Here is a 14,785-nt window from a genome sequence, read left to right as displayed (position 1 = left end):
AGCATGCAGTACTTGGGTGAAGTGATATCAAGAAATAGAAATATAGAACAAATATGTAGAACAAATATAAATGTTCACTATTTCTAAAGGGCTTGTGCCTATTTCTTTTATATTGCATTATATTTAGTTACACTAAATGTAACCACACACTGAACACTTACCAGTATTTTCCCTCATACAAAGTTTTAAAAAAGTTGCCATATAGCTGCTTGATATAACATTAGACTATACCAGATACATAAGAAATATCTGTCTCAAGGCCTTGTTAGTTTCTGACTCAGGAAAACAGTAAAGTTCCCCCCAAAACTAATGTAATATACTTTGAATGTACTTCCATTCGCTTCAGTTTGGAGCTCCAAGGCCTGCCTCTCACTTTGAAAACCTAAATAAAGCCAGAAATAAATAGAATTAGAATAAAAAGTCGAATTGCCTCAAAAAAGCTGCGAATGTCACATTTAGATATAATTTCTTAACTCTAATACTGTTAGGATTTTAATAATATAATTAGACACTATAGCCCCGAAAAGGATCGATTTTACGCGCACCATGTTTGTACTTAAACTTGTTCTCAGACCTAAACCTTTATATATATTACAGTATTCCTTTAGCTTTAATCAACATCACACATACATGAATGCGCTGTGCTCATAAAAAGCTGTGACCTATGCCTTAGAAAGAAATCAAGCTGAAGGGCAGATAGGAAAGGCGTTGTCTGCTTACGCACACAGAACATACAGCCGATAAAGCAGGAACACAAGGTTTCTCACTCCAATGAACAACAAACACCGTATCTGCAAAACTACTGAAGACTCACAAAGCTTCAGCCGGGTCAAAGCTTGTTTGTAAAACACAAAACCAAACACTGTCAGAATGTGAAGATTTGCCCAGCTACTATCAAAGGAGGGGCGAACCTGGGAGCGGCTCCTCATCATTGGTGGATTCCAGTGCCAAGAGGCTGGGACCATGCCTGTGCACCAGCAAGGGAGAGCCAGGGCTAAGCCACGGTGACTCCCCCTCGTTATTGACCAATGAAGTTCTACCTACTATTATAAGTATTGCACCCATCGTCCGTTCGGGGCGATTCTTGACTACCCTGTGCTACTAGAAAGCAGAGGCTGTGTATTGAGTGCCCATAGCTATGCTGTACCTTTTCATTGCTTCTGAATAAATACTTGTTGAACCAAACCGAGACCGGCTCTTCTCATATCTCGGGACAAAAGAACACATATACACAGTTCAAAAGTTACCTAATGTTTTGCAGCATAGATGCCACACTCGACATCTAAAGAAAAGTTTAAGGTAAAATTGTTTCTCTCTTTGTAGAGAAAAAGTTTCAAGAGAAGGAAACAGTCTAGAAGTACATCAATGGTTCAGACTTGTATTTACCATATATGAGGATATGTGTCTTGTTATAACCTGTCTTACCTCAGAGCAACGATTTTAAGGTGGGTTCTGCTTTATCATTTGATTTTAGATCCAGTCTTGAAAAAAGGGGCCCAGTGTCAAAATCATCCTACTTGCCCTTTGTGTGGTGACTGCACTGTCAAACTGTTCAACTGTAAGGAGGCGTTCATTGATTCTGTATCCTATTCATACCTGCATTAAGATCATTAAGGTGACCTTAGGTGTCAATTGGTGCAACTACAGTACACATGAACACACACACCACACACACACACACACACACACACACACACACACACACACACACACACACACACACACACACACACACACACACACACATATAGATATCTAGTGTCGCTGTTTTCTGACAGAGCAACACTACAGGAGGTCACATGATTCAGCATTTCACCACCGGCGCATGCGCACACACACACACACACACACACACACACACACACACACCCACACACACACACAGTGCAGATATTGAGCTCTCTGGTGTGCCATGGCCCACTCCTGTCTGTTGTCACGGTGATAAATGGTGACATGGTTTCCTAGTCAGCAGGTGCTCCCTCTGGCTTCTGCTGCTGTGGGCCCTAGTTAATGGTTAAGACACACACAAGGACACACACACACACAAACACACTGTCCTTTCTGAAGTCGACAAACACCATAATGAGGCAGCATATGGTTGACTGCACATCTTCGTAAGTGTACACCTTCTCATACGCGGCCTCATCTGTAAGTGTGTGCATGTGAGTGTGTGTGATTGTATTTTTCAATTTAATTGCTACTTCTCCTTTTGCTTTTTGAGGCACTTTGTACCTCCGGCTTTGAGAGGTGCTTTAAAGAGATTTACCTCATCGCTTAACTTTACGATGACCGTGTGAACCCAGAGCAGAGCTGGAGCCGTCCCTGTGTTTAACTGTAGTCCCACAGGGGAACAGTGGCTTCATAAATCCTGCCCCACATTGATCATGTTGACTGTGCAGTGCTGCAGGTTGTCAATGCACGATACTGTAATTGATTTTTAAGATTAAATACATGTATCTATTGAAAAACATTTTGGGGGTTTATTGATGATTGTACTATTATAATGTGGCAATACACTCGCAACACCTCACAAACACATCAACATATTTTAGATCATGGAAAACTCATCTTGCTGCTAAGTGTGTTTTTGTAAATTAAACTTAAAAAAAACTAAAACAAAATAAAATTCCAACAATATAGACTCTGATTTATCTTACTTTATTTGAATTCATTTTTTATAAGAAGCATTTATAAAAATATGTCTCATTTATAGATATGACTAGATGCCTGATATACAAACATGGATATACAGTACAGTACATTGGGCTTCACTGTATTTTCATGCCAAAGCATTCCATTATCAGAAGATACACTTTACTGGAGGCTATCTCAACATTTGCATTCCATGAACCCATAACAAGACGGACGATAAGGGCGTTGAGAATGAAACAGCAGTAGCTCTTTAGAACAAGTGGATCAGCTGCATGCGTGGTTTGTGCTCATCACTTTGAGGCATCTGATTTGATAAAATCTCCTCCTGCTTATTACCCTCGAGGTCAGACGATGTCCCGCAGAGGTCTTGCCACCTGAATTCATCACCCAAACGACAGCCCTCCGTCCTGGCTTTGGTTTGAGTTGAAGTGAAGAGGTTTGAGCCCACGTTTACATAATTAGTCAGAAGCACAGACGCCTCCCTCCTGCTGGAGCAGACAACAGGTTTCCGAGGTGAGAGACTTGGATTCACTCCCTGCACTCAGAATAAAGTCGCTGTGCATGTTGCAGGGCTGTGTACAGTCCTATCAGAAGGAAGTACATGCTACATTGGTCTGTTGACAGCAACTGATTCCTCACCCCTTTGGTGACATCATGGTGATGCTGCGGTGTGCCCGTTGTAGGAGATCTGAGGGATGCCGTTGCTGGAGTTGTCCAGGATCTCCTGTTAAGGGGAACATGCGAGCACACTTGATAACTTCACATGCAACTGACAACTTACGTTGGATATACACGCCATTGTTACCTTCGCCAAGGAGATTATGTTTTCTATATGTGAAAACTTGGTGGAAGGATGCAATGCTGGTCAGGGAATAATCCATTACATTTTGGTGCAAATCCGGATCAGGGAGCAGATCCAGGCAATTTTCTTTCTTTAACATTGTGAGATACAGTGTTTTTGTAAATTTTCATTGATTTCTCAGAGAATAATTCATGGATCTTGATGAAAAAAAACCCAGAAGTGTTTAGTTGACTAATACTTATGAGTGGTGCAGATCAAAATAAAACTCTGGATCTATTGAATTCAAATATGGTTTCATAAGTGGACTGTTGGGCCATGGTGGAGGTATGCGCTCTAGTTGCAGCCGTTTCAATTGTTGCTGCTATGCTGTCTTACCTTCTCGGTCATCTCGTGCGAGTGGTGCAGTGAGTGCTCCCTCTCAAGAAACATCCTCTGCTGCTCAGAGCTGGCAAGGCGACAGGTCAGCCACGTCGATAAGGTACATGATGAGATGCCTGGAAAAGACAGGAAGAGGAAAACCAGCTGGTGAAAGAACTGGATTTTACTGGAAGGGTGGACTGTCCCATCTTTAGTGTTTCATAGTTTTTTTGTGGTAAGGGGAACTGACTGTTGTTTGATGCAAGGTTGATTCACCTACCTGGAATAGCTAGTTGTCCCTTGAGTCCCTATAAAGCCCTGGATTTTCTGTGTAGCAATTACCTATTGGTTATTTTAGTTATATGGACCATCAGTAGTGGAAAGGTGGGGCTGGGGTGACTGTAATTCATTATGTGAAACAGTTTTGTGACAATTAAAGTACTGACATGTCAAAACATTTTTTAATCTTAACCAATAAAGTACCACTCTTCTTATTACACCTTCTAAAACTCTTTGTTGTTTCTCAAAATGACATATTCTAAAGGTTTGTCATGAAACAAAATCGACTCATGGCCTTAAGATTAAATTCAACTCTACACCTTCTTCCCTCACCTGCAGCTCAGGAGCCTTTTCCTGCAGCTGAGCTCCACCCACAAGTTAACAGGATTGGTTTCTTAGGTTTGTGACATCACAAGCCCTGGCTGTTTGAATAAAAAAAAAAAAAATTCAGACTGGTATTTGTTTACTAAATTGTTGAGGTGGAAATACTCAGCCATGTCACTGACTGCTTAATTCGCTCAAAATATATTATAAATAAAAAAAAAATGTATCATGTAAAACGCAGAAGGGAAACAAGTTAACATGTTTAAAAACTAGGACATGCATGTATACACCCATAAATATGATCTTTCTAGTTATGTTTTATGGCCATCGACCATGGGGTTTGTCGTGTTGTGTTATTGTTATTTTTTGTTTACCCAGACCGGCCAGAGTCATGGCAGCCAGGTGGATCGAGTGCATCGAGTCTGGCCGTTTGTTCAGCGCCCGAACAAACTGGAAGTTGAGGATCCCACCAATCAGCCCGCAGATACAGCACGCTGAAAACAGGATCATCTGGGGGCCACAGAGAGAAAGAGAAAGAGAGAGAATAGTTCTTGTCAATGCTTGTGGTAAGCTTGACATCCGATCAACAAAACTATAAATGAACTGACAAAATGTGATGAGATGTGAGATATACAAACTGCTACTGAGCTTCCATCTCCATCATTTTGCTGTTTTGGGTGATGGCTGCTGTGATGGGTAATGTGCATCAGTCAAAATAAATCTCATTTCCTATTAGAAAATTGGATTGCTCTCAAAGCACAGTCTCCTCCAGAAATATTGCCCTGCTTGTAAATTTGCTGGCATCACTCACTTGCTGTATTGGTGCTTATGTGTGTGTGTGTGTGTGTGTGTGTGTGTGTGTGTGTGTGTGTGTGTGTGTGTGTGTGTGTGTGTGTGTGTGTGTGTCTGTGTGTCTGATTTGTGTAGATTGTTGGTGAGGTTTTACTTTCAGTATGTAATCAATTACATTTGTGGGATTACAGTACATTCTTCTCATTATCAGTAGCTGAAAAACTCAGACCCAGTAGGATAAGGATTATTTTTCCAGGAGGATCTGATGGAGCGATGATTGCAATTCCTTTACCTTGCAATCCGAATAATCAAATCAGTGCAATTCAACTCAACACCACATCAATTGTGGATGCATGTGTGCATGTGTGCATGTGTGTGTGTGTGTGTGTGTGTGTGTGTGTGTGTGTGTGTGTGTGTGTGTGTGTGTGTGTGTGTGTATTGTGACTGGACGCAGGTTCTCTTTTTCATTGCTCCCTGCACAGATTCCTTTAGTGCCTTTAACTGCACGGAAAAGGGCATCTCCAGTTTCAGTCATTATCCGCTGAAGTGTTGAAAGCGGCTGGCAGGAGTCTGGAGCCAAACCAACCTAATGCAATCTTCACTCCACAGGAAAACATGGAGGCAGCGGCTGGAAGGAGGAATGAGGAGAGGAAGATGGAACGGGCCAGAGCATCGAAAGGAAGAAGGTAGAGAGAAGGATGCGAGTGATGAAAGAGGGCAGAAAAGCGCGAGGAGGAGGATGGCGACAATATAGAGACAATAGTTGGGGATGGACAGATGGAGGCAGAGGGAGAGGAAGGTTGAGCGATGGCTCTGTTACAGCCGACTGACACTGATCCATCACGCCCTCCCCACAGGAGACAGAGACAGTAGGAGGGAAACACGAGGACTTGCAGTCACTGAGAGAATGTGAAGCGATCGCTGGATGGACAGAGCGACAGAAAGAGAGGAGGAGAGGTGACTGGCTGTCTCCTCTAGTTTCCTCACACGTCTCTTTTAGAGCTCAGAGGATGCACGTGATGACAGGATGACACACACACACACACACACACACACACACACACACACACACACACACACACACACACACACACACACACACACGCACACACACGCACACGCCACACACACACGCACACACACACGCACACACGCACACACACACAATCACAATCACACACACAATCACAATCACAATCACACACAGACACCTTCGGGTGTTTGACATAATTAAACTGTCTTTACTTATAAACTTCCATTGGTGGCTTATTCAGACCTTGTGTGTGTTGTGAGTGATCGTTCCATCCTTCACACTACATACCTATAAATCTACAGTATATACACTTCACGCGGATGTGTGTTGATTAGTATTTGATTTTGACATGGGAGGCACACAGTCCATCATTATATTGTTGTAATTATTACTGATTTCTGTGAATATTGACAGTACTTAAAATGGCAAGTCCACAATTTCCATCAAAAGATACAAAAAAATCCACATAAAAGCGCCCAACAAAAAGCTAAATAATCAAATTAACTTTTTATTTGATCTGTAGAACAATAAAAACAGAAAGAAAAAAGGTTACAAAAAAACTGTTAGTCAATAGAATTAATTAAATTAAGTTTGTTCAAATTAAAGTTAACAACACAACTGATAACTCGATTTGTTTGTGTGGTACCAACTGAAGCAATTTTTTTTGTTAAACAATTTTCTCTTATTTGAGTAATGTCATATTTTACATGTAATTTACATGGCGTCTCCACTAGGTACATGACAATTGGTCAAGTCAAGTACAGCAACGCATAACCTCCTCTACAAGTGACTTGTCATATTTGATAACGTGTGTACAAACTACTGAGATACGAAGCTAAGGAAGAGAGTATAAGAAAAGAGGATAATGGATCATAGGAGAACAAAATAACTTTAAATACTTACAATAAGACCCGTCCTCTTTCGAGCACACAACACTCCGCACATCCCACAGACCAGGAACTGGAAAGAGAGAATGACACATAAATAAATGAACAGTTCCAAAAGTCCCTGTTAGTTTCTCACCGAGGAAAAGTCGCCGGCTAAGAAATGATATAGAATTTAAAATGTTTTGGTCACTTTCTCCTCCCTGTCTCGACCACAGGAAGGGTGAAGGTGTTCCTTACACCCGCTCACTCAGATGCACTTCTCTCCCTCAAAGAAAATAACAGTGTGAGCTTCCATCAGGAAGCCATGTTGTCCTGTATCAGTGATTCAGACTGAACTGGAGCAGCACGGTGGTGTATTGTGCTGACAGAGTACACTTACAAGTGGGACAGCAGAGTGGGCTAGTTTTGATGAAACATTCGGAACAGTAGTGTGTGTGTGTGTGTGTGTGTGTGTGTGTGTGTGTGTGTGTGTGTGTGTGTGTGTGTGTGTGTGTGTGTGTGATGTCACTCCTTCCACTCTCAATATGTTGTAGTTTAAAATGACTTTTTATAAGAGTGACTAAAGGTCCACTTACTTCCATTTAAGAGCTTTCAGCCCTGTACAAAATAATCCCCACTCCTTTTATCTACAGTATATTGGTGACATTTTTAGATATAATACAGAACACAGTCTGTTAATTTCCAGGTTTTATCTGGCTTCAAGAAGTGAGCGATTCAGAAACTCAATTTCATTCTTATTTGGCAGTAATTTAAAATAAACTGAGCATAAACTTCTTTATAACTTCAGCCTTCAGTGCCCTGAAAATGATTTGAAATGATCGACAGTCTCTTTTCTCTCAGCAGGAAAATAAAAAGCGATTATCCAGCCTCCTTTGGGGACAGTGGTCAATCAGTCTCAATGACTCGCAGGTCCTGACAGGAGATCTAAACCTCTGGGTAATCATGAGACCCGGGCAGCTGACTCAGCGGACAGCGCTCAACAGCTGTGAGGTTCAACACACACGGACATCACGTTGCATAACCGCTTTGCAGTACAGCAACTTTATACACAGCACTGTGGGGGCACATTCAAATGTACAATGTCACATTTCTAATATCTCTCTTTGCAAAAAGATTGAAATAAATACTGATGTTTCTTTATGGCTCATATTGCATGAGTAATTCTTAGCAGTTTAGTTTCCGTAGCTTAGGAAGCACAGTAGCTGATTCAATAATAACTTGACCGATATACAGTATATACCGATATATATATATATCAGGTGGCCAATTATATTGGCCAATATGGGTTTTCACAGTTTCTGTATCAGCGTTTATGTTTGCCGATATTCGCCAGTATGACTTTCGTTTAACAGAACAATGCAATGCAAAACAATGCAAAAAAGAGTTTATCTGAAATCCTGTTTTAAATCTTTTTAATTCAAGGCTCATATTTGGTTGTATTTGTGTTTTTCTTTTTATTTATTGTTATTTATAATAAAGTTTATGGTTCAACTGTAAAATAGCAACATTTACATCAGCCAATATATCGTTATGTTTCTCCCTCATCTCAGCATTGGCTCTGTATCGTACATGTAAGAAACTCAACTTTTCTTTGTTCAGCATCAAAATGACACAGTGAGGCTGCGAGCGGCTCTACAACAGGAGGAGACGTACGCAGAGCAGTGAGAGGATGATTGTGTGTAAAATGCTTTTACCCTCCCTGAGCTCCGAGCAACAATTCAAGCATGAATTAATGAAACCAATCTTTGGCTCCAGCACAGAGGCATCTACAGTGGGCCAAATGACTGTGTGTCTCCCACATCTAATGGACGAACACACAAAGCCACATAAAGGGCTGGCAGCCATAATATTTACTCTTTACCCACAGCCAGCTTGTTAATACTGGGAGGATGTTGTGAATAAAAAGGGAAAGAGTGATTAATATTAGATAAACAGCCACCAGCATTAACAGCAATCAATTTAATACCCCAATCCTCCTCAACCCAAAACTGGTTATGAGTTGTAGGACCATGGAAAGTAAAGAATTTTAAAATTTATTTCAAAAAGCTGATTTTTATTCAGATTATTAAATTAATACACTGTAAATGTGACTTATATTGACCTATATGACTTGTTTTGATACTTACTGAGACGAGCATATAACCTATACTCTGAATGTAAAAATCCTGACAGAGTTTAATCAACATCCATACTCATCCTCTCTGACAACAAGGTAAGAAGTGAGGAGAAGAGCTGTTCCCATGCAGGACGTACACAGAGCCCGCTCCACACCGGGGACGCGTCGCCCTGTTGCGGCTTGTGCTCGCCCCGGACCCTGCTGATGCCCACGGCTCCCAGGACGATGCTCGCCACACCCAGGCCCACCTCCACCACGGACAGCAAGAGCAGGCTCCACAGGATCTTGCGGCTGGAGCACATCCTGCCCCGGGCATCTCTCCTGCTCCAGCAGGAGGGGGCGGCAGGAGGCGCGGACGGAGGAAGGAGAGGAGTCCGCTTCTCGGTGCGCCAAGGACGGCGCGCCTTTACTGCTCCATGCCCGGCCGCCGGGAAAAGACGAGGCTGTCCGGGAAAGTGGCACGAAAGGTCCAGGTGGAGGAGAATCGTTACAGAGGACTTGCCAAAGTAGAGGTGGAGGAGGTAAACATCTGCTTCTGCTGATGGATGCTGTTTGTAAAGAGAGAGAGAGAGAGAGAGAGAGAGAGAGAGGGAGAGAGAGAGAGAGAGAGAGGAGAGAGAGAGAGAGAGGGGGAGAGAGAGAGAGAGAGAGAGGGAGAGAGAGAGGGAGAGAGAGAGAGAGAGAGAGAGAGAGAGAGAGAGAGAGAGAGAGAGAGAGAGAGAGAGAGAGAGAGGGAGAGGGAGCGCACCGATGAAGTTCACACACACACACACACACACACACACACACACACACACACACACACACACACACACACACACACACACACACACAGACAGCCTGCAGACATCCAAGCCACATGAACAGGTATAATTCCGGGCAGCTGACACAGTCCCTCCCGGCTAGATGGACCTACAGTAAAACCCACACACTCTGGATCAGCTTAATGAACTGACACGTGAATGAAAAAAAAAATCAACCAAAAGGTAACCCTGAAAACCCATTGTGAGAGAATATATGAGAGCAATGCTTTGTGTCTATAATAACAAAAAAAGGATGAAAAGAGGAATACAAATTTTGTGGTTAATATGCAGTGCAAAATATGAACATTTTAAATTTGTGCCAAGCTTATTGAAAGGCATAAAATAACAGTTCAAATGGGAGTTCCTCAATCATATTTATATTGTTTTAGTATTTATAGATATGCATAAAACATTCCCCACTCCTTTCATTTGTATTGGTGACTTATTATAGAATTTTAAAGTTTTATCTACCTTCAAGAAGTGATTGATTGACCAATAACAAACTTAATTTCATTCTCATTTTATGCAAAAATTTAAATGACCTATTATAGCACAAACAATCTTCATAACCTCAGACTTCAGTCATGGAAATAAAAGTCCTGCAGCGACTCCAGCTTTTATAGGGACAGGATCCCTTTATGTTTCTCAAGTTGACTAAATAAACCAATGGTTAAACAAAACTCATGCAAATCCCCCTCATTTGAAAACCGTCAACTGCACCTTTCAGAAGAACAGCACAGTCAACCTCCTCTAACCAAGCAATGAGTCACACTCGTCATCCAATAAGGAAACAACTGACCAGTAGCCATGTGGAATATGTATCTAGAAGATTTTCATGAATCATGTTTAGTTGAATAAAATTCTCATGTTTTTTTACTTTCACCAAGTAGCTGCTCCAGGCCCAGATCTAGACTACTCAGATAACGGGGTGGGGCAATCAAAAATTTGAGGTGGGCTTTTCACACATGTGCAGTGTATGGTTTTTTGGACAGCACCTGAAGGCAGGTGCTAAACACAACACTTATTATTTGTGTCCTTTTTATGAATCCATATGGGATCATTCAAATGGAGATCAATATTGATCAGAGAATAGTTTAAACCCAGCCCTATGTCCCACCAGCAATTCAGAAATTGGGAAATTCTGACGGGGCAAATGAGATAAGCTTGATTGGCAGATTCAAATAGAGCAGAATATAGTTGACCAATTGGATGGGCAGAGTAGAAATGTGGGTTGGCATCGTCCACCCTTGCCCACTTCTAGATCTGGTCCAATCTGCTCACAAATAAAGTTTTGCCCAATGGAAATTTTTTGTTTTTTAAAAATGTTTGATTGTTCTCTTTTCCCTGTCTTAGTTTAGTTTCATATTCCATATATGAGACAGTGGCAGCGCTCAACCGATTATCATTAAAGTCATGATAGAGAAACGGAGAATGTAAAGAACCACAAATTTATTAATAAACCCGAGTAGTGTGTCTACTTTCAACAGCCCTCACCCTTACATGCCCTTACAAAAATCAACTACAGAGAAGGTTTTTACTCTCACTTGTGGAGAACTCTGATCTGTGTGGAGTGCAATTGCAATTTCCTGTGCTTCTTCAGAATTAAAACTCACATTAAATGATCTCAGTTTTCATTAGAGTAATTCCCAGTACCAGTATTAGAAGTGGTCTGTCTTTTCTTTGTGATGCACACAGCACTTAAAGCAATGGACGCAAAGCAGGCAATTGCCTGGGGTTCCAAGTTGATACATTTAGATAATTTTGATGATTAAAAATCTCAGATTAGAATTATGTGGTTTTGCTATCATGTTTGATAAATTTCCCTGTAGCCCCCCTGAGGTCCCTTTTGTATTGTCACCCAAAGTCCCTTCAATTGCTCCCGACTGAAAGATTTCATTTAAAAAAATCAATCAAAACCATTGTTTTCAAGTATTTTTTATTGTATTTGAACAATTTGTGTGAACCAGCCCTTTAATGCTTATTATGGACATGTGATGGCACCAATTTGTTAATGTGAAGTCAGTTCATTTCAACATGTTTCACTTAAAAACCTCAATTTAGATTCACACACAGTCAATGCAGGTGAGTGGAAATGTGGAAAGAATCTGCACTTTATCATGAAACATTGCATTCCTGTCAATGATTAACAAGAGCTAACAAAAGGTCAACAGTACAACATTAACTCAGCCATAATATGTTCTGTATGTACACTAAACATCCGCATTGTGATCCTTATCAAAAAGTGATAACAACATGGTTCATTGTGCCCTTTTATTAGCAAAGCCTGTATCAAACACTCCTGTTAAAATCTGCCACATTACAAAAAACAAAACATACATTAAAATTAACTATAAAATTGAAAATCAAAGAACCATCAATTATGAAATCATAAACAGAGCAAATCTACTAAGTAAAACTAATGTAAAATTATAATTGAACTGGCTCTCCAATAGAATCAGACGTGTCTCATTTGTCGATATATATATATATGTCATAACATCACAGATTTGACCCCAGTGCATTTGCGGCACCATCTATCTTCCTCAGCTCCAGCACTACCTTTTTTACCTCGACTGTTGAGTACAGAAGAAGGACTTTACTGGACGAAAACAGTCTGAAGCCTCTTTTTCTCCATCTCACCTGCTACAACTGAGCAACAGGCGGCAAGTGAAAGGATTAACAGATTAAACCGGAGTTTGATGTATCTTGTGTATCTTCTTCTGTAAACACCTCAGTGTGTATATGGTAGCTAGAGCTGGAGCTGGATTTGCAGTGATCCACATAATTGGTGAAAAATAATGATCATTTTGATGTAAAAATTTTAATCATCTTGATTAATTCATGAATAAAATGTCATAAAACACGAGCAAAAATAACTAAATTGAGAGTAAATGTTCTCGTTGTGTTCGGTCAAATGATGTTCTCACTGTAGTTTTCATGAAAAGAACCACCCATAAAGATCATTGATAACATGGTATTCTTTGTACTTTGAGATGTGGTCACAGGCGAGGCAGACGGGATGAATGAATTCATTGCTCGTTGATAAAAGATGAGCAGTGACTTCATAGTACTTTCTCCACTCAAAGTAACTCATGTATGCTTCATGATCCGTGTCGAGGTGTTGCAGAAACTCTGCCAGACCTTTAGCATCAGCGAAATCATTTACGTGAATGAAGGAACCATTGGGAAGGAACTGCTCGTAGTTTTCTCTTGGTGGACCCAGAACTACAGGGACAGTCCCTGCTATGAGGGGCCCGTTGACCTTCTCCGTTATGTAGTCCTTGTGGAGCGAGTTCTCAAATGAGAGATACAACTTACAACTCGCAAGAGTTGGGTAATAGTCTTCAAATTTCAACTGGTGCCCATTAAAAGCAGCACCAAAGACATCAACCTTTATGTGTTGGGACAGTTCTGTGTAATATTTCGCTCTTGCAGATGTTCCAGTAGCTGGGTTGTTGTTACTGACAATCCAACAGACCAGTTTGTCTTTCTTGGGCAGAACAAATTCCTCCTTGGTCTCTGTTTTCTTGATCGTCACCTCATTCCTCACTGTGATGTCAGCATCTCGTCTGTAGCTCAGTGTTAAGTTGAACAGGTTTTCCAAACCTTTTATCTTCGCCGTGTTCGTGGGAGATTCCACATTGAACCAAATCCACTTCTGAAAATGTGGACGTGGCTCCTTGGGCATGTTTTCCAAATACCAGCTTATTTCTTTATGGAAGAAGATGACTCCCTCTGCTTGGCTATACAATAATCTGTCATCAGTCAGTATGCAGCTATCAATGTTGAAGTAGCTTGAGCAGATTTGGAAATCAAACCTCACACCAAGAGGCCAGAACCACAGCAGGACGATGGGCTTTTCAGGTGCCCCTGTGGCTTCATAAGTTCTTTCATCAGCTACTGGAGACACAGTCGGACACACAGGAGATGGAGGCTCGAAATATACAAAGAAGGTAACAAAACAGCAGACCAAGCCGAGTGTAGCTACCTTTGCCAGGCATGAGGTTTTATGAAAAGATGCTGTCATCTGTGGAAGGAAGAGAAAAACTGATGTCACCTCATTGGTAAACAGCATCATGACTTCAGTAATGACACAGACAGTGAATGTCCTCTCATATTTGTGCAACTTTTTCATCCTGAGATAGTTGTATTCTCTTTGGTCTTTTCAGTTTTGTGTATGTCACATTTTAGAATCTCCTGCTGTGTTCTCACATGAGCTCATTGGGGCACTGGCACGAAAAACCCTCTGACTCTGTAATTTGCCTTCTTACGTATACAATCTTCTGATAATCTCCTGAAATTATCCGGCGTTCAGTGCATGTCTGAAGCAGCTCTTGTTTCTCTATGTACTAGGGTCCACCTCCATTGTATAAGAAAATGTGCCTTGTGTTCCTGTATCCTGATCAGAATATGTCATGTAGCTAGACTTTCAAAAACCAATCAAATAAGTTTAACTCCAATAATAAAAGGTTAATGTCAATACAGCAGTAACAATGTGATGTCGCTGTAAAATGTAAAAGTAACGCCACGTCATCTAGCAGCTTGTCCGGTGGGATTTAACGTGCCCGGCTGTTGAAAGCAAATAGCTGGCAACACTGGTAACGTAGCAGCCAGTCCAACCGTGTCTTTATATTTTCCAAACACATTGGTTTGTCCTGGTGATAGATGTGTGCTGTGGATTTTCCATCTTTTATAATTTTATCATCTTAAATGATCTGTCATCAGTCAGTATGCAGCTAT

General features: G+C 41.1%; 2 protein-coding genes across 2 annotated transcripts; both read right to left on the bottom strand.

Moving 5' to 3' along the window:
- Positions 1 to 2,807: 2,807 nt before the first annotated feature.
- Positions 2,808 to 9,769, bottom strand: LOC118124842 (transmembrane protein 196). Its single transcript, XM_035183018.1, has 5 exons — positions 9,380 to 9,769; positions 7,143 to 7,199; positions 4,789 to 4,924; positions 3,830 to 3,948; positions 2,808 to 3,376 (listed from the first exon to the last, which is right to left on the bottom strand). Exons 1-5 carry the CDS (start codon positions 9,542 to 9,544, stop codon positions 3,305 to 3,307), a joined length of 549 nt encoding a protein of 182 aa, XP_035038909.1. The 5' UTR covers positions 9,545 to 9,769; the 3' UTR covers positions 2,808 to 3,304.
- Positions 9,770 to 12,974: 3,205 nt separating this feature from the next.
- Positions 12,975 to 14,072, bottom strand: LOC118125137 (4-galactosyl-N-acetylglucosaminide 3-alpha-L-fucosyltransferase 9-like). Its single transcript, XM_035183508.2, has one exon. The coding sequence runs from the start codon at positions 14,070 to 14,072 to the stop codon at positions 12,981 to 12,983; it is 1,092 nt and encodes a 363-aa protein (XP_035039399.2). The 3' UTR covers positions 12,975 to 12,980.
- Between the last annotated feature and the right edge of the window lie 713 nt (positions 14,073 to 14,785).

This window comes from Hippoglossus stenolepis, chromosome 17, assembly GCF_022539355.2.
Source record: "Hippoglossus stenolepis isolate QCI-W04-F060 chromosome 17, HSTE1.2, whole genome shotgun sequence".
In the NCBI taxonomy this organism is placed as follows: domain Eukaryota; kingdom Metazoa; phylum Chordata; class Actinopteri; order Pleuronectiformes; family Pleuronectidae; genus Hippoglossus; species Hippoglossus stenolepis.
The sequence above is the reverse complement of the archived record's forward strand: the minus strand, read 5'-3'. Positions and strand labels throughout refer to the sequence as shown.

Coding starts and splice junctions, on each gene's coding strand:
- LOC118125137 (XM_035183508.2), bottom strand. CDS start 14,072: ATGACAGCATCTTTTCATAAAACCTCATGCCTGGCAAAGGTAGCTACA.
- LOC118124842 (XM_035183018.1), bottom strand. CDS start 9,544: ATGTGCTCCAGCCGCAAGATCCTGTGGAGCCTGCTCTTGCTGTCCGTG. Junction 4,925..7,142: donor GAAAGAGGACGGGTCTTATT/GTAAGTATTTAA, acceptor TGTGGCCCCCAG/ATGATCCTGTTTTCAGCGTG. Junction 3,377..3,829: donor CGCACGAGATGACCGAGAAG/GTAAGACAGCAT, acceptor TCCCCTTAACAG/GAGATCCTGGACAACTCCAG.